The sequence below is a fragment of the Eufriesea mexicana genome, unplaced genomic scaffold (genome assembly GCF_001483705.2).
Source record: "Eufriesea mexicana isolate 0111107269 unplaced genomic scaffold, ASM148370v2 scaffold337, whole genome shotgun sequence".
Classification (NCBI taxonomy): Eukaryota; Metazoa; Arthropoda; class Insecta; order Hymenoptera; family Apidae; genus Eufriesea; species Eufriesea mexicana.
In genome coordinates this window covers 368691-389090 of record NW_016908487.1, presented here as the reverse complement: position 1 = coordinate 389090, position 20400 = coordinate 368691, and the positions used below count along the sequence as shown (strand labels likewise).

Genomic DNA, 20400 nt, shown 5'->3' with positions numbered 1-20400 from the left:
TTATTCAAATGTAGAAGACTGTTGGAAGTTAAAAAGGCAAATACGATAAATCACGGAAACAACGGAGTTAGTTTTTGCAACTATAGTGGCATGCTTAAACATTCTGAAACGCAAACAGTCACTAAAGGTGTTCGTTGGCGATACGAAACGAAAATATTCACAGCTAATTAAAATTACTTCAGTGAATCATGGTGTTATCACGAGTCTCCTTGTCGTGTAAGAAATTACAGTTGCATTGTAAAATTGTTTTTAATTGGAAAATATGAGGATAATATTCCAAATTGAACGATTCATGTTCTTTTCGATAAATTATGCGATATACTGCATGAATTCCTTTCGTCTGTATCCACCTTAGATATTAGCCATTTTACAAGACATAAACGCCACGTATCAGAACATTAATTGTCTACAAAAAAGACATAAATGATAATACATCGTTTACAGGTAGAGACAATTTTATATTTCTAAATAAAATTTCTAACGAGTGAAATTCAATAAGATAATGAATTATAAGTCTTAAAGCATTGAGATACATTTATCTAAAACTGAAATTTTCGATTTCTCAAATAATCGATTTAGATTATCCTGTTATCTTCATTACGCGGTTAATGATAGAAAAGTAAAGATAAGAAATAAAAAGCTGAATTGCTGAACTTTCGATATCTCTTTTAGTAATAACCTTAGAAATCCTATGGAGTAAAGGTCAATGAACTCAGGAATGAAGAGACAGGAAATTCGAATTATTTCTATTGCGTGAAAAAAAAACTATTTCTATTCTCTTGAAATTATTGATTGCTACTTACACCATTAACTATATTACCCAAAAATTCTTTTCGATATACACGAAAATCATTGCATAGGAAAAATGAAAATGAATTGTCATTGCCTTTCCTATTTAAAGAGTAATTAATGACCTGAAATTAATAATTATTGAAATGAATAAATTTACCTGTAGGAATTAATTAATGAACTAGTTAAAAATCCATGTAAAAACTGAAATTTGAATATTATAAGTCTACACAGAAGTGGTATAAGTATCATGGAAAATTTAGCAAGTACAACAATAAGTACAAAAAAAAGTAAACAAACCAGCAAAAAGAAGAAGTAGTATATCTGCTTATCTAAACCAAAACAAGTATGTTATAAATGCGAAAATCATATACGTGAAAGGTATGTGAGTAGATATGACATTTTATTATTCATCTCAGACATAAGAGAAATCAAATTTTGACTGATTTTGTGTTTCTTCGGAATTTAACAATGGCATTTCTTTCTTTTAATAAATAGATAGAAGTAAAGATAAATTTAATACGAAATCGTTTGCTATCTTGTTTACCCAGCGTAACATACACGTATGTTATAAATATTTCTTCAATAAACAGCTTCAATGTAAATATGTCAGATATGTTAAAGACAGCGTGGTTTCCAGGAATCCCACCCCTGAGCTTCTACACGTCTGATCAAACCTCGAGAATTCCAGGATTAATAAGCATCTTCAGCGATCATCAGATCACTGGATTAATCACTTCGAGGAAAGGTAGACATACCTATCCTAATTTATGCAGAATAATAGGAAGAATTTAATATCGAATATTTCAGTGACGATATTGTAATATTTTAGGATAACTACTCAATACTTATTGCTACATACATGGTGCTTCCTTGATTTATTTTTCCTTCAACTATACGACTTTGACATGAGTTATTTGACACGAGGTATAACCATCCTACACTTACAAACAATACTTCTTTTCGCTAGGTGGCTAAAATTCCAGGAAAATCTTATATTTTTCTTATGGCAGCAACAACTACCTAACAATCAAAACTTCAGAAATATTTCAAATGCCTTTAATTTTATAACTACATAGGTACAGAATTCGATTAATATTTTTATGCCGAATATAAAAATTCTAATTAACCACGAATCGAATAGTTTGTAAATATTGGAATATTAAAAGCACACGAATGTCGCTGAAAGTAATAAATATCAATTCCATCGAAGATTGTGAGATTTTTATAGTAGCACGCGATATATCTTCTCAACATCCTTATCGCGTATTCGCGTTAGATTTATTCCTTTCTTTAATATCTTTTTTTTTTTCTTTTTTTTTACGTAAACTGCTCGTAAAGTAGATAATAGCAACAAGAAATAATCACACGATTGTTCAAGACGCGATACCGCGTTTCATACAATTTCGTGAAACAGCTACGCAGACGTTAATCAATTCATTGATTTCAACTCGGTTTATTAGTATTTGTTTATGTATATATCGCGCTTTGTCTGTCGCCCAGAGTGAACACGTTTCATAACGCGAGATTGGCAATGCTTTATTTGATTGTGGACAGCAAACTTTGCCAATGAATACCGACCAACGCGTGTAGATACACACTTGTTTAATAAAACACTTGACACGTGTTTTCATTACTTTAAATCAGATTTCAAATTCACCAGGGGGTGTAGTTTGGATTGTAGGTTCTTGCATGCAGAAAGATCAATTGAAATAAATTGCTGCGAGTGACGATTTCAGAAAAAAATCACTTATAAGAATGGCAAAACACTATACTTGTTACAGTGATGAATGATAGTAATTGCATAAATTATTTAACTTACACTCTCGATATCAAAAATAGGCGATACCGTGCTTTCCTTTACATCGAATAAGAAAAGTTTACGAACAGAAAGATTATAGCTTTGATAAATTATATAAAGCTACTTTCATACGATCTTGAAAATATTCTTACAAAGATTCTTTAAACTTTTTAATACATTTCCTTCGTTTTCTCCATTTCCCATTCAAGCTTTAATTCCTACAATTACTCGAAATTATTCCATTTCATAATAAACATGATTAGCAGTAGAACAGATAATTTCCTATTTACGTGCAAATAGTAGTAACACAATTATATCTGATATGATAAAACTGCGTTGATTTACATTCTATAACCAGGAGACTAATATATCGTTAATAAACTACGAGATAGGTACAAATTGTAATGTTCAATTGAAAACCGAATACACTTCGTTTTGAAAAGATAATAAGATAAAAATGTAATATAGCAAACGAATTTCGCAATTTATATTCAACTGATCTGAAAATTAAATTTTTCCCGAATGTATGATGACAACATTTTAATAATATTTTACGTTGTTAGTTATTTCATTACCTAACGTAATAAAATCAAAAAGTATAGAGAAAAAACACAGATGACGTGTATTATGTATAAAACAAATAAATCCATGTTATTTAAACAAAAAGAAACAAAACCGAAATACGACCAGTTGTGTAAATTTCAATCCGCAGAGAGAATAAATAAACAGAATATGTGGGTGTGCAAACAGAGTGAGTGAAGTTGGTGCATATTTTTACAGTTTAAAGATTACAAACTCCAGTTTATCGACGGTAATTCACAAAAATCTTGAACGAAGGAAACCTGACAAAGGATCGTGACAGAAGAAATTAGATTAAAATAAAAATCTGTCCTTCTAACTTCGATTTTCACGTGTGGGGTGCAGGAAATGATGCTGTTTGACAGAGTGACAGGAAACGTGAACCATGTTTGGCATATATATGATATATTTTGCGAATTACGAATTTATTATTATTTTAAAATAAATTATTCTGTCGGTTCACGTGAATTCAAAGAGTCCCGGCATCAGTTAAGACTTCTGGAGGTAACAATAATATTTTGTAAATCAAAATTTCGGAATGAAAAATTTGGAAACAGACGTTCACATCAATTTCTTTTTCTCCCTTGTTAATATTTACAATATAATTGCAATTACAATCCGTATTGGGATCTTTTTAATGAAAATTTTTGTACAACGTCAATACTTCGTCTGATCTATCCTGAATATATCTTAGAAAAACCCAAGATGATAAATAAAATATTGGAAATAAATAAGGAACATCGACGAACAGAGAATTAAAACGAGAAGTAGCGATTTAGTAGACTTTCTAGTAAACTTTCTCACCCATATCAAAGTCAATTCCAACAAAAATAAATAAAAGGTACGAGTATTAACACACCGGTTCGAAGCGTTTAGTGTTTAACGATAGTAAGCAGGATGCAACGTTAGCAACGGCAACAATTATCAAAAATTCAACGAAACCTCGAATCACCGTCGTAACAACCCATATATAATATGTATATAATCCTTACACAACCTGGACCAAAGAGAAACAATGTCACTTATACCAAAGAACATATTTTAACGCGATTATAAATAAAAAACAAAAATAAAATCAAATAAAATAAGCGGGATGCAACGTTAGCAACGGCAGTAATTATTAACAAATTCAACGAAATCTCGGATCACCGTCGCAACCCATATATATATACATACATACTCTTTATTCGAACTGGACCAGAGGGAAACAATGGCGGTTACACCAAATAATGAACTTTGACACGGTTATAAACAAAAAAGAGAAAAAAAAAATAAAATAAAAGAGAAAATATATAGTTTTATGACTTACGGTGTCGTCTGGTCGCAATAAAGAGCAGATGCTTCGCCAGCATGTTGAAATGCAACTGTGGCCTGCGCCGACTGTCAAATCTCGAATACCACGCTCGTCTTACGACCGAATCTCTCTCTGGCTATCGAGAGGCTGGCGACCGCCTGTCTAGCGACAAGGTTTCCTCTTCGCTGCTAGACTGATACCGCCTTATCATCGCCACTCGCTAAAAACGCGAATTTCTTCCCTCCAACTCGTCGGGAACCCGTTCACGCGTGAAGATCTAACAACTTCCTGATGTTTCGCGCACCAACCCCCATACGGTATTCGTGGAAAAACGCGCCGACGCTCATTGATAAATCATAAGCAGTTCCGATCCAAACTATTTCTTAGAGAGTATTCGCGCGCACGTCCCGAGAAAATAGCGATGATTTTTAAACCGAACGACGTTAGAGGATAGATCGGGTGTAAGATCCGCGGTAGGTTGCGTCAGCTAACGACGATAAAGCCGGGTAACTCGAATTAGCGAAGTCGATAGGAACTCGGCGATGAATTTATGAAATTTGCGAGGGGGATGAAGCGTCGGGGGTTGAGGGAACGCCTAACCGTAGAGTTCAGCGAGTCCCGGTCGTGAACGAGGCCAGTTCGTGGCGTACTGAGGGCGGTGGCATCCGCTCGAAAGTATTTGAATCGTCCGCGGGTAGGAGGGAATTTTGTTTATCTGGATTTGGAATTATCGGCCGGGATAAACATCACGTCTGATGCAACTCCGTTAGTTATTGAGCCAGCAACTAATAATGCTGATAAGGGCTAACAAAGTGAGGCTTCATTGGGGGCTCCCTGGAGTTTTCCAGCTTATCGTCTTTGGCCCCCGCTCTTAACTTTATTGCATGTCGTTCGTTAAAGCGAAAGATTTCCTATTTACTCGCCTCGAGCCACGCGATAATTCCTTCTCCTAGACTCGCGACAGGTTATAAAGGATCCGTTCGGACCGGTTCGTAAACAACGAACTGTGACGTGCTGGATGATCATGAGGATGAAACAAATGGACGGAAATTTACCATGATCACCGACCAATCGCGAGGAATTATTCTCAGAATTTGATCCCTACGAGGTTCCACTCAGAAATGGCGGACCAAGCGGATGAAATAGGCCCTGGAAGGAAGGAACTCGGCCCAGTCTAGCGAGGTAAATCGCTCAAGGTAGGAGAGAAGCGACCAGAGGGGAGCCTTCGCGCGACAATGAAAGGATGCATTTTTTATCTAGCGATAACGTGCAATCGTCGTGGAAGAAAAATGGAAAATCCATGACGCGTTGAAAACAGGAGGAACTAGTGGAACCGCGCGTGCAATGTTATCTATTAACCTTGCGAAAAGCATGCATATACAACGCCGGGACCGCTTCGACGAGCTTATCGACGAAACTATTGAACTCTGAAATATTCCGTACGCCATAAAAGGCGACAAGAGGGAATTCGCGTTTATCGTTTTGCAACGTTACGTTAGGGGCAGCTGCCGATAGATCGGACGAGTCGGTAGATACCGAAAACGTGGCTTTTCTATCTACGTGTCTACGTTAACGCGGAAAAACATTCTTCGATCTCGTTATCGTGACCGTCGAACGGATCGTTTGCCGTTTGCCCTCATTAATTTCCAAGCAATCACACTCTCCCGTTAGCCGAACTCTCCTTTCGCACAGTGCACGCCAAGAGTACACGTCTACCGATCATTTCCACGTGTTACTTTGTGCCCTTCTTTCATTCTTTTCACGCTCGCGTTCGTCCTTCCTGGGATCTCCCGCTGATCCATCTATTTACTGCCCCGGCGTCCCGGCTTCGGCAATTATCTAATGCACGCTTTACGTAATCAGTTATGCAAGATGGAAGGAACAGAGGATCTGGAGAGTAGACTGTTGCGCAACAGGACCGACCGCGATTCTAATAGCGAGATATCAACTCCAAATTCTTCGCTTCGTCGAACTCGTTAAGCTTCACTACCAATGCAACTGTGCTTTGTGTATTTGATTAATCGTGAAGTAATAGTCTGAGGACTTTCGGTGGAAAAATTGGATATTAAATCCAAAAAGGATTTAATATTAAAATACAAAAGTTCTTGATTTTAATAGTGGCTCTTGGCTCGAATAACTATTACTCGAAATGGATTTTATACGAGGATTTCCATGATTTGTTATTCAAATATTTTTGGAAATTATTGGGTCTTTGAAAATGAGGCAATAGTTGTTATTATAGACTCGTTAAATAGAAACCGAATTTGATTCTTCTTATTTCCTCTCTCCTGATTTCTCGCCTTCGTTAGGTTTAACTTTAGCTATTCCGCGTTTAAAGACAGACGTCACGAGAGATAATGAGAATTTTCGATAAGCTAGAAATAGCATAATTTTCCCCATTTTTCCGATAGGATATGCTCCGAGTCTTCTGTTTACAAATAATGGAATAAACGTAATATTTGCAAACGGAAAGTGTCTGTTGTTTGTTTATAATGTTCTGCTATTTAAGTGATTTCTACTCTATCGATAAAACGAAATCGATATCTCTGTTGCAAATAGTTTCCGTATCTATTATATAATATCACAGGTACAAAGTGCTTGAACTATGATTCTGGTTGATATTCTTATATTTCGTATAATCAAACGTGGCATAAGGGATCGGTAATATTTCAAGACCTTCGAGGAATAAAAGCGACGAGAACAGGTTCAACCGTTGGACATCGGAATATTATAAATTGGGAACGGTAATTAGTATACCTGTCACGTTTATACGATCGATATCATTCACCGATGAATCTCACGATTAATTACCGAATTTCCGTGCAATTGTCAGAATATTTAAGCACTTCAGACGATTCGATATCGATTATTAATTTCATTAATACGGTTCAACGATAAATCCCATTACCGATCACCAAATTTCCGTGTCATTGCCGGAATACTTAAGCACCCTGACAGGTTCAATGTCCGTGGCTCTGGGCCTGGGACTCTTAGCAGCGGTCGTAATGGGAATCGAGATCGTCACGTTCATGTCGAAGTTCACGTCGCTATCGATCGGAGGCTCGGGGCTGGAAATTGTTTCGGGATAATTGATCCTCTCCTTCAACAATTCCTCCTGCAGCTCCTCCGACGGGGTTCTGCAGATCTTCGACGATTTCTCCCCGTTACAGGAGAACTTTTTGATAAACATTATCGGACTGTTCGCCATTCTATAGCTCTCGCTCCGCTTCACTTTACGCTCGATCCTGCTGCCGCCTCTGAACATGTCAGGCTTCCTTGCAGGATTGTTATCGACGCATACTTCGGCAAACTCCGAATCCAAGATCGCGTCTCTGTCGATTAGTCGAAACTCGTTAACGGTGGTCGCGACACACAGCGATTTCTCATCGTTTCGTACTCGATTCTCGCTTTCTTTCGCACTTACGACGTTTTGGTCCTCGCAACGGAGCTCCAATTTCGTGACCTTCCTACAAAAGTTTGGCGTGTCCAGGTCAGACACTAGCAACTTCCTACTTAATTTCGGGGTATTACCGGTTGCCCTCAAGTTTTTCGGACAGAGAACCGACTTCTCGAAGTCGAGTCGTAGATTCGTGAGTTTGAGAACCGACATGGGTGGATCTACCATATTTACTGCTCGGTGATCCTTCTGAGGGATCGGAATATCGCTAGGCAGCTCCGGTGGATGGTTCTCGTCGCAGGTAATTACATCCGCCGACCTATTCTCCGCGATCGCTTTGTTAGAGCAGAGCTTAGATTTATTGGGATCTAAGAGCTTGTTACTCGGTGCCAGTGCTACGGTCCCAGCGGCCGTTCGACAGGTGCTCTTGGCCGAAAGCAAAGGACTTCCGTTGATGGTCAAAGGTGCGTTCAGCTTGTCGTTAGGACGAGTGTTCGTCGCGAGTGTACATTGTGCTTCTAATCTACCGGCGCAGCCTGTGCAGTCACGTTCGTCAGTGCTCGTACCAGAAGCCGTCTTACCTTCGTCGTCCTGCACGTTGACATAAGCCCCGCGAACTTGTCGATGAGGAGTAGTCGGACTCGTTGGACCAACCACGGTCGTCGGTGTTCTCACGTAATCTGGACTGGCCGCGCGATCGGGACTTCTCGCCGCTCTGATGATCACCTTGCCTAATTGGGGTGACGTGGGTGGAGTGGATTTGCCTGTCGGACCGTCCACCGTGTCGTTGGTCTTCGTCACTGCGCGAACATTAGGGGTTGCCCGATGCAGCAATGGAGACGGACTCGGCGACACGCCTTCTCTTACGAATGGACCTGAATTTTAGTGCACACGAGCAAGAAGCGATCTATTTAAGTACAGTTTGTGGAACGAGTATAGCGAGATTTGTAAAGTTGATCAGGTGTTAGAGTCGAAGTACGATTTAATTTTAAAGCGACTTTGGACTCTCGATTACGCGAAATATGATCTAGCTTTGAAACATGAAACGTTGCGTACGATTCTGGTTGGATAACAGATCATCGATGTCACTGGATAATATTTTAATTTTCGATTTTTTCCTCTACTTATGTAATACATCAGAGGTGTTGCTGAAGAGAGCACGAAGGACTCCTATATCTCGCATTTTTTTACTTATTTCTGAAATTCTATCATTATCCGCGAATCAAAGACTACTTCGACAAACGTATTTCATGTATTTGACAGTGATTATCCTGATACTTTACGTTTCTCGCTTTATGCGCAACACGATACACGTCAGATGACGCTCAAGAAAGATTGTACATTTTGATACCTTTCATACGTATCAAAAATTTTCTTTGTATTCCCTTTCTCGTAGGCGTTTCAATTTCCACTACATGAAAGAAACGTACCGAATTTCTCGCTTCGCTACTTAATATATGGCTATTGCTTTATTTAAACATTCCTCAGCAATGCTTATCTTTAAAAAGTGCATAAATGCAGTTAATACATTATCAATTATAATATATTCCAGTCGATCATCGACTTTGTTATCTCCTAATACCAAATGTCTCATGTCCAACAACTAGTCAAACGCACCTGGATTGAAGGTAGTATGCGCGCCCTTCCTCCTCTTCAAGCTATCAGACGAATAAACGACTTTGCCTTCCGAATCCAACGTAACCCTCGCACCCTGTCTCTTCCTTTCCAGTGACGAATCGGGCTTCTTAGGCAACTCGCTTAAACTAACGTACTCGGCATCTTTCTTAAATATATCCGAATTAGCATAGGTAACCGGGGACCGGACAGGGGTCGTGCTTGAACAGGCAGCCGAGTCCTGACGCTTGTCATTGTTGTTTCTCACGTCGGCTATGGTGACATAGTCGCCGGAGTCTGCGTTCGTCTGTTCTTGAACCGTACTCTTCAGCACCTGTTTTCTGCCCGGTAGAACACCGCGAAGTTTGCCCAGTACTCCGCTCAGTGGATTGATCTTGGCCCCCTGACTCTGCCCGACCGTGGGTTTCTCGCTCGTAGGCGAAGGTAACACCTGAATCGTGGCGTAAAGATTCTTGTCTTGGCCGTTGATCACTTCCATCTTGGAAGTGCCAACCGTGGCGGACATTAGAACCGATCCTCCTGTTTGAAGATCGATTATTTTGCTGGCCTGGTCCGAATCTCTCGCGTGCTCGTCGTCCGAACCCGGTGGCGTGATCACGCACATGGACGGTATACGACTGTTATTGATCGCAGTCTTCAAACGAATTCTCTCGATCCTCTCGCAGCTTTCGAGGTCGCTGGACTCGGAATACTCGAATTCCGAGCACGATCTTCCCGTACAGGCTGGACTCGAGGCTGACTCCACGGGCGACGACGACGTATTGTGACCGCTATCCGGAGACTCACCGCCGTTTTGGTTTGACCCGTGAACCTGTTGATGACGATTAGGTCGTTTAGATGAATATTTTTAAATAGACACTGATATAGCATAAAGTAGAACTATTAAGAAAAAAATAGGAGACTGAGACTCGTTGCAAACAGAACAGTCGATCGTAGTTGATTTTTCATCAATTTCTTTGCGGTCGAATTTTCTCTTAACTCTTTGACATCCACGTTGGTCATATATGACCGGCCACGGTTTCTCTGTGACGGCACGGTGGTCATTGGTGACCGAAGCGCTTCAACTACTCCAACTACATTGAACTACATTTAATGAAAATTGATAATTAGAAGATACTTTGAAATAAAAAGTATCCCATTGAATAATTCAAAATTTTGATTAGAACATTTAAAAAAAGAACAAATCTTGCATCTAGCGGTGCACACCCGTGGCGTCCTGAGAGAAACATGTGATTTCGGCGTAGGTTTCTCGTCAAAGGGTTAAATAATAATACATGTTTTATTTTAAGAATATAATTGATCCACTCTATTACTTATTCAAATCTCTTGAAACATAACTCATTATACCGTATAATAAAGTACAGTGAAAACTATTTTTCACCTATTTTCTAGTTATTCAAAGCATCTGTATTCAAAGACACAGACATCGATATATATACTGGACATCTTTTTTAATTATCAACTATCCGATGCATTAGTCGCAGTTTCTAATTTAAAAAAAAAAAAATATCGACGCAATTTAGGGAATAAATTTTAGAAAGGAAAAATTTCTTCATACCATAGCAACAACGGTTAGGCTGGATTTCCTTTCTGGCGGCGGTGGTGCCATTAAAGCGGTACAGACTGTGCCGGCGGAACTCGTCGTTGTCGATGTTGAACCTCTTCCAAAGAGTTCATACTCGTTTTCGACAACCGGTGAGGTAGGATCGGAACTGATATCATTGGATTTCATCAACGGACACTGCGGGACTGGATCCTCTTCTCTTAGAGTTTTTAGACCAGAGTCCACGTGGAACGAGGTGTAATAGCCCTCAGTGTCGCAGGAATACACAGACGATGTTTCACCATCGTCGGAGAAAGGTATCACGGCGATATCTTGTATAATATCTGGAGTTAATGTACCTTCTGACGTTACGGAGGATGAAGTCGATGTATCTCGTCCTTTGAACCGTCTCACGTGACTTAGAGATGTCGACGACGTTCCAATCGAGGCAGTCGTCGTTGATCTGCGCAAATATCACCGGTTTCTGCAGTTAATACGTGTAACAAACTATGCCGCGCGCTAAAGTATTCAAACTATGAAGACGTCGATACGAAGGTATAAAAAATATGAAATTGAAAATTTGTTTGCCATCGATATTTGAAATGTCGGAGAAAATATAAAGTAAATGGAAACAAACGATACAACCACGAATTTCCTTGCAGCACAATGGAAAACTGATTAATGGAGTTAATAGTTAAATAGAAAACTCAAACACGGAAAGCCCATTCGATAACGCAACACAAATGAAAAGAATGTCAACTACAGGCTCGAATAGTCCCTTTTTAAACGTAATTTTAGAAAGGTAAAAAGGCAGAGGAAGACACGTTACCAAGTGCTTCTCTGGTACATAATTATACGTGCATTTAGTTCTCGTTTCTCAATTTTCTATTTCGCTATTAAGAACTATCTTCCTACGATATATCAGCCCTAATACCAAACTCTTAAGGTGTCATTTCGTTTTTCTCGTAACGCATTAGCTGGCATGGTAATCTTGGTGCGTGCAGCGGTCATACCTCGGCTGATGCGTGGTAGTGGTGGTTTCGCTTCCGATACTCGCCCTTCCGCTTTCGGAGGATGCACTCCAGTTTCCAGAGCTGGAATGAGGCGGCTCGTCGCGACTGCTTCCCTTTCGTCTTTCTCTCCTTTGGGCCGCGCTTTCGCGCAATTTCACGCTCGGTTGTCTCTCGGTGCTCGGGACGGATACCGGTATACTCGAGGTGCTCTTCCCGCTCGAGCTCGACGAGCTCGGCTTCCTTTCGTGAGACTTGTCCTTCCTGCGCCTGGTTATTACCATTTCGTAAATATTTGTTTCCTCGGCTGATCTCGACTGACCTTGATCCTGTTCTGACCTCTCTGTGCCCGAAGCGGCCGTCTCCTGCTGCTCCGATTGCTGACTGGATTTCGGACTGATCAGTTTCAGTCTGGACATGCCCCATGCCTTCAACGTATTGAAGTGAGACTTCTTTTCCGTAGACGAGTCTTTCTTCGACGAGCCCAATATATCCGTGCTCGCTGATCGATGAGCCCTCGTCGCTATGTTCGACATCGTTTCCTCTGCCTCTTCGCCGGTCGTTTCCCTGCAAGCAGCGGCAAGGATTTCGTCTGTCGTTCCGACCGGGTTACCACCGGGTTATCCCCGCGCCTACCATTTCACCTTCACCGAATATTCAATATCGGACAGCTAGATCTCTGCACATATGACTCACCCCCCGATAGCCTGTCGAATTTCCTTCTGATCGGTGCCAGCGATCGTGTTTCGTCTCTTTCCTCTGGGCCTGCGAGGTCGCGATCGTCTCTTCACCGCTGTCTCTTGACTCTCCGGGCCAGACAGCAGGGATCTCCTCCTCATCGACATTCTCTCGAATCCTCTCCCGCTCACGTCCACAGCCACGATTTCCGCCGGGAATCTAAGACACGAATGGCATCGCCGTTTAGCGATGTTAGTTGAAACGGAAATTTGACAAGGAGAAATTTTCGCGAGGTTCACCTCGAAGACGGTTAACAACGCGGCCGATAAAATTGAAGGTTGTTAAGCGGAACGAGCGGGATGCGTTCTTAATGAGAATGGCCTCCTCCGTAGTTTGGCGGCGCGATGGAAGATTTACAATCGGGCCGATCGATAAAAGTTTACCCGCTCGTATCCATTATCTTTACGGTGGCATAAATTTCTTGCTTACTTCAGAGCGACGGCTTGAACCTGTTCCTCGGGGCTTGGAAGCTTGTGATCGACGGCGTCGTCGGTCGTTGTATCTCCGAGGATCCTGGACATGCAATCCGGTGGTACAGTAACGTCCCCGAGCGCCTCCGTGGATGTCCATCTTCGTAGATCCTCGATAGCGGCCGGCTGTAACGACGAATTATACGTGAAACAAAGTCACCGGACTTCCTCCTTCGATTCTCTTGCCAACGGACCAACCAACGTACCAACCAACGTACCAACCAACGGTATTACAACAAGGAAGGCTACCACTACTACATCGCTTCTGTTTCTAAGAAACTCGATGCTGCGGCGAAAAGCAACCGACGTGTTTTACGCACTACGGCGCTGCGTGGGCACAAGCATTGTCGGATGTCACCTCGTGACCAAGCGGCTTTCACGCACGGAATACGGAACGGATTGTGTTTCAGTCTGGCCCTTTTCTAGCGGGATGTGTACTCCTTGCAAACCAGGTGAAAATGGATCGACCATTTTTTACGCTCCCGATCCTCGCGAACCGGCTCGTGGCTTACCAGCCAAACCCCCATTTCACCCTTTCGATAGTTGGCTCACGATGTATCGGCTTTCGGAAAAATTACGCAAGATCGTGTAAGTGTAACGCACCCAGACTGCGTGTCGATTAGACGCACGGTGAAATGTAGTTAGAAAAATGCCAGTTATCCATGTAAACGCGATATTTTTCTTAATACCCAATGACAGGTACGCAAAGTTGTCTATCGTGTATTTAGGTTTCGACAACGATACGTTTAGCGATTGACATAACAGCTATCTAAATAGATATCTCGCGCGGAAAGGTGTGCGTAGACCTTATTAAAAACTAATCGATTTCTTTCTATTAGGAAAGAGGAAAAAGGAAATCGTCGAGACTATCGTTTGATGACTCAACGCATCAAAGACACCAGATGCTGTTTCTCATAAACGATCATTCCCCGAGCTTTTAACGTTATTAACTTTCGTGACATATCGAATATTCCCGTTCCAAGCAGCACGTAACGAACATTGATATGACAGCAGTATAAATGTGCATCTGTCGTACGAAACCGGTATTAATGTGAATGGAGTTAAAATACATTTCGAGATGCATCGTTTCTACGAATCGTTGATCGTAGACGATAGAACGTCGGCGACAAATCTTTTCCCTTCGTGTTCTATTTTCGTTGATTAATTGAACTCGTCGAATGTTGTCAAAATCGAACATCGCTATGCATTCGTTTATATTTCAAATAATATAGCTCTATAAAAATTCCTTTTCCAAGAAACAGCGTATAAAAATGTTATACACTGTGATATTACATGATACATAGTATCACGAGAAATAATTATTGTTACTGTAATTATTATTAATATTATTACTGTTAGAAGCGAATTAACAAATAGTAGTTAGTAATGACAATAGAGATGCAACGTTAAACACAAAAATTCCAACTATACGCTAATTCGATACTTTATTCCTCTGTCACTATCAATTTATCCAGCACGTATCTATAATTTCATCTCTGATTTCATCCTATTCATTTCGTAGGTCTATGTCGTGAATCATGCAACCAAAGCAACTAACAGGAGCAAAGTACAAATGGACCTTGGTTATAAAGATTCGTAATCTGCAGAAATAGTTAATTTTTACAGGTACATGTCAGTTGTATAGATGCACGTATGAGATGTATTCCCAGATGATATTAGAACACCGTGCTCCTCTGTGTAATCGCTATCGGTCCATCGAACGTGTGCCTATAATCCCGACTTATCTTACTCACCTCGGACATCTATTTCGCGGTGCATGCAGCCGGAGATGGCACCAGAAACGAAGCACAAAACGCGCACGCTTCGTTAGCAGAGCGAAATCACGTTGATTAACGTCCAAAGAAATTAGGGCGATTAGCAACGCGCGATACGCGATCTTTAAAATCACAAGAGCGGACTTCCCGACGCGATCTAGCAACGTCAGCCTCCGGTCAGTCCCCGATTCTTCGGACTCTATTAACGAAGCAGGTAGCCCACGGGAACTGGAGAAAGGCGGCAGGACTATCGCCGCAGGAGTTCCTTCGCGAGGAAGAAGAAACGTGTATAACTGACTGGCAACCTGTTACAGCGTAGCCTTCCCTCGAAGGACGCGTGTATCGGGTGCTCGATAAATCCTCACGTGATCCAAATAAAGATGAGAAATACTCGAAGCAAGCGAGCTGAGTTTTACTCGGCTCGGATAACCGAACTGACCACGAGTAGAGTACTCGAACGCAGAAAACGGATGGAGAATCGAGTAATTCGAATTGCTTCGAGCCACTTTCAGGCTGTATACGTGTGTCGTCGATGCGTTGTGTCTAAAAGAGATCGTCCATACTCCTTTCGACGTGACAAGGCAGGAAGTACAGTGATCAGTGGCTGTCAAACGTCAATGCTCAGAGATCAGCTTCTCCTTTCCCAGTGTGTATGAATTAAAAAATGGTGTTTCAAACCTGATCTCTTCACACGTTGCTCATATGCAGACGTTAATAAACTCTGCCAGTTCTTGCTGAACAAAGTATAGCGATTCTATAACCTCTTGGAGATGATTGGTTCTTTCCAACTACTCGAAACTCGGTTTCTTTTGAGCTACTCTATTTTTTCGAGTCTCTCGGTTTTCAAAGAACTAGAGTCTAATCGGAATCCTTATTTCCAAACCCGAACACGTTGATAAGGTCGTTCGCGTGAACTCCGCAGTTCAAGTATCAAGGACTCGACAAGGACGCGTCTTCCGTCGGCGACCCATTAATTCCTCGGCCATTTTTATCTATCGAGCGTAACCCTGATAACCGATTTCTCCGACGCGAACGAGAGGGTTATCTTTTTATCGCGCATTTGAACTACGTTGCACCCGTATCGGAGAACGGAGAAAGGAATTATCCAGCAGATAGAACGGGACGTTCCCTTCTTTCCGTTCCAGCTCCACTTCAACGCGATGGAAGCCTTTTCAGAGTATTTACCAACGTGAGTGTTTACTACCTCATCCGTATGGCGTCACGACTCAGCGGAGGATCAGCACGAGATGAATAACTCTGCCACCGAGTCACCTGGTTCTTCGAGTATCGCGTTCTCTACGCATCCCGGTTTGATTGTACAGCGGAATTTAATCCGTGTTGAATTAAAAGATGCTTGGTATAAGATGGGAAAAGAAGAGAAAAGAAGAGAGGACCTGATGGCAAAGACTCGCGTTTGCATCGAGCTACGATGATTCTTCGGAGAACCTTCGAACATCGGTAGGAAAAATCGGTAATTCAGCTCTAATTTCCTCTTCCCTCGACAGGCGCCGGAAGTCTCGTCCTAGTCTTGGATCTATTTATCGATATCGTAAAACGCCTTCTTGTCACGATAGTGGAGAACCGGATCATGGAACGAGAAATGTGTAAGGAAAGACAGATAATGACGTTCAACTTTTTGAAAAGCACCCTCATCACCTGAATTAACTACTTCCCGTGCCATTTAGCTCGACGAAATCCGGGCCCAAACGGTGGGCGTCAACGTGTGGTAAACAGACCAGACTGATGCTAGAAAGGAATTGCAATACGAGCCAAAATGTAAATACGCGTGATATAGTCAGTTTTACGCGATAGTACTATTGCGAAAGTAAACTCTAATCCTTTTTCCTTTTATAAATATTATAAATATATTACATTTTATAATAGATGACAGCTTCAAAACTATATTTAGAAAAATGTTCTGTTCACGAGTCTAGTTCGTGATAATCATGTTTGGCCCAAAATCTTCATCACGAGTCAGACTCGTTAAAGCACGGGAAGGGATTAACATAACTGATACTAGACTTTGTCGTATGTTACATGCAGAGTAAAAGATGTGCAAGATGAAGTCTGTGACATGTCTCGACGTCACTGAAATCGATGATCGAGGAGTTTCTCGATAAGTTTACCGAAATGGGAGAAAGGGGCTGTCGACCGAAATTTCCTGGCTTGGAAATCCTTGGAATGGACGAGGGTTAATTGACTTTCGATAATGGCCGATTGTTAATGGCGGTAGTCGTGCGTGCCAGGCTGGAGAGCTGTAATACGAGTAGCGGATTTATGGCTCGGTCGCGGCACCGAGTGATTTAACCGTTTGACAGGGCAATGAAACGAGTTCCAATTCCATTTCGTAAAATCGGCCTGGAACTTACGGGGTGGCAGCAGCGCGAGACGAGGGAATAGTCGATCCTCGAACCGAAACGGAAATACGAAGAGGCGAATCGGTATACGTGCATGACCGTGTTCAATTTGACTCGTAGCCAGGTGGTTAGACGGATTCTACGAAAAAAATGTGGCTTTCGTTTCTTGATCGATGAGTCGGATCGCGTGTGTAACACACACACGCGAATAGGTACAATAATTGTCTATTTGGGCATGACGATGGAAGTTGTAACGACCAGCTCCAATAGAAGATAATTAGACACGAAATATATTATACTACGGTATAGAAATTTAAATAAATAAAATTACGAGTTAAATAAATAATCGTATAAATTGCTACCATGTCCATTACACGAGTACCTTAACAAAAATATCTCGAATTAGTTGTAATTCGATGATACTTCTGCTTATTACCAATTATCGTGGATGCATAAGGGAACACACGGATCATTAAAGTAAACACCTGAAAAATCGTATCGACTCCATGTTCCTCTTTGCGATTAAAAATGAATGATCGAGTATTCAAAGTTCACCGGATCTTGCTTTAATAACGACGCTAATTAACAGTGGAATGAAAGTGAACAACAGAGATGATACGTTCTCGATAATCGCCACTAATAAGAGTAAATCACGAGGGATCATAGAAGTCGCAGACAGCGGGTCGTGCGTTATTAAGAGACTGATGCATTAACGAAACGCCAATGCGAGGGAACGATACGTATCATTATAGTGCGGTTCATGCACCCGACAGGGACCACCGTGTAGGATTCGATGCATCTCCCTGGCTTCCCATGACATCTCCCATTGAACCTGCTTATGTGGAGCTGTCCTATCGTAACGTGGCCATACCAATGGGATTATGTACCAGGTCCCGTAGATACGAAACTCGCAGCTTAGCTAAATTCAATCCTTTCGTGCCTACGTTCTGATCATGTTCGTGATTCGCACAGGTGTATCGTTGCGTTAGAGCAAGATATCGTTGGAAGTCTCCGTGGAATCTGCCGTGGTATTAATTAAGGGAAAATACGTTGAGAAAGTCGCGTGTCAGTCGAGTGTAGATCATGATGTAGATTAGATGTATACGGATTAGGATGCAGATCACGGAGTAACCGTTTAATTTGTTTAATTTATCATGGACTTTTGATGAAATTATTCGCCTAGTTCCATTCGTAAAATGAAGGTTATAATCACAGCTTGAAGGGAACGATTAAAATCTTCGATCAGCTATGACGAGATAACTATATTTTTACTTTCAATCTTCCTGATGTTAGAAAACAGTTGTAAAATCTACTGAAACTATATTCGATATATGTTTGAAGAAGTAAGAAGACCTTTATTTCTTCGGAAATGGAAAAATGCTCCAGTTGGACATCATTTTAAACAAATTTATCATCGAGAGTTGCATAGGTTTGAAATCGAAAACTCGAGTCGCCCAATGAATTTCAATTTCTGCAGAAATATTTGTAAATAATGGCTCCTCGTTCTGTCCAATACGACAAAACGATTATTCAAAGATCACGACACGTTTACTCACCCATATTTATTCTGTTTTTATTGCCATAAATATCAATGATTGAAGAAATAATTGAAATTCTCGTATTTCCTTTAAAAATATCGATTAAGAAATGTTTAACAATTACATGCTATTTAAACATCGACTTTACAGCAATTTCAAATGCGTACAAGTGGCAATCAACAATTTTCGAATAAAATAAATGAATTTTACTTTGTTTTGTGTTCCTGCGACACCGGGAAGTACTTCGAAATTAAAATTATCGACTCAAATAGTAATTATACAAGCAGAGCCATTAACGTTCGAATAATTACAAGCTTTAGATACATATTTCACCGCATCACGATTGAATTCGGGCACTAATTAAAGCGTATATCGCTCGTTCTAAACGAAACAATTGTACCAACCAAACGAAATATCTACAACTAAAAAATATATCTAAAATAAGACCATACGAATCACGAAAGCCGAGTGAGCACAGTTACGTAATTTTTCATCTCAACAGCCCTCGATATTCAAAGTTGCCAAACTTCAACGACCATTACGATTTAATAACACCTCCTCTACCTAATTTACTTCAATGATAAATTCACACATTTCCGCCAAAAGCAGCAATTTTAATCCTCCGAAACACGTGCACAATTGCCGAGAGCAGTTCAATTACAATTGTTATTATGCGATACACGAGCTGGTACATGGTAAGAATGAAATAATTATGGGCCAGGACGAATCGTTAATCCGATAATCCGTATCTAAATGAAAACGTCGTTGCAGTTTCATGCGAGCACACACGCGTGCACACACGAACACACAACAGGGGAATACGTATATACTTACGATCCTGGATTCGATGTCGAGACTTTGGTCTCGCCTTCTCTTGCCAAGGACGGGCGTGCAGAGGAACATATCCATGGAGCTGCCATCCCTTCTCAGGCTATCCAAACTTCTGACAGCGACTATAGCGGCAGCCTCGTATAATTCCCTCAAGGCTTTCGGTCTGGTGTTCGATGTGAACAGCGCCGTCGATGGTTTGTTAACGATGTGAAAATGCTCCGTTCTCGCCGCGAACGTGCAAATATCCGATTCCGCTGTAACATTACGAAACGTTCTCAGAATCGTGACAGACGATCAATGAAAAATCGAATAATTAACGTAACAAAGTATTTCCAATCTTTCATCTTCAATGACAAATTGTATTACAGTTATCTCGGCGATTGAAACGTGCTTTTTCTGCAAAAATATTACCCTGAGCATGAGTTGCATGAACAATTTCAATCGTCGGTGTAGTAATCTAGACTGATAGTCCTCGTCAGCATACGGTACAGTAAACGACCATAATTTCAGCTCGTGTCAGTGAGCGTGTAACAATTAAATCAAAAGAACATATCTCATGTTTCATTTCCTCCGGGGTCACATTTAATTTGACACTTCCGGCGGTTTCGACCGTGACACACCTCAAACTAAAAGCTAAACCTTT

At 41.0% G+C, this 20400-nt stretch overlaps 1 protein-coding gene across 1 annotated transcript in view; it reads right to left on the bottom strand.

Annotated features, from left to right (window-relative positions):
- The window catches only part of gukh (NHS actin remodeling regulator GUK-holder), a 31409-nt gene extending 11445 nt beyond the window's left edge, over positions 1-19964 (bottom strand). The window contains exons 1-7 of the mRNA XM_017911821.1: positions 19761-19964; positions 13216-13382; positions 12745-12945; positions 12052-12615; positions 11054-11501; positions 9478-10306; positions 8442-8735 (exon numbers count right to left, since the gene is read on the bottom strand). Of these exons, the coding sequence (XP_017767310.1) occupies positions 8442-8735; positions 9478-10306; positions 11054-11501; positions 12052-12615; positions 12745-12945; positions 13216-13382; positions 19761-19835 (2578 nt within the window). The 5' untranslated portion in view covers positions 19836-19964. The remainder of the gene's footprint in view (positions 1-8441; positions 8736-9477; positions 10307-11053; positions 11502-12051; positions 12616-12744; positions 12946-13215; positions 13383-19760) is intronic.
- Positions 19965-20400: the final 436 nt, after the last annotated feature.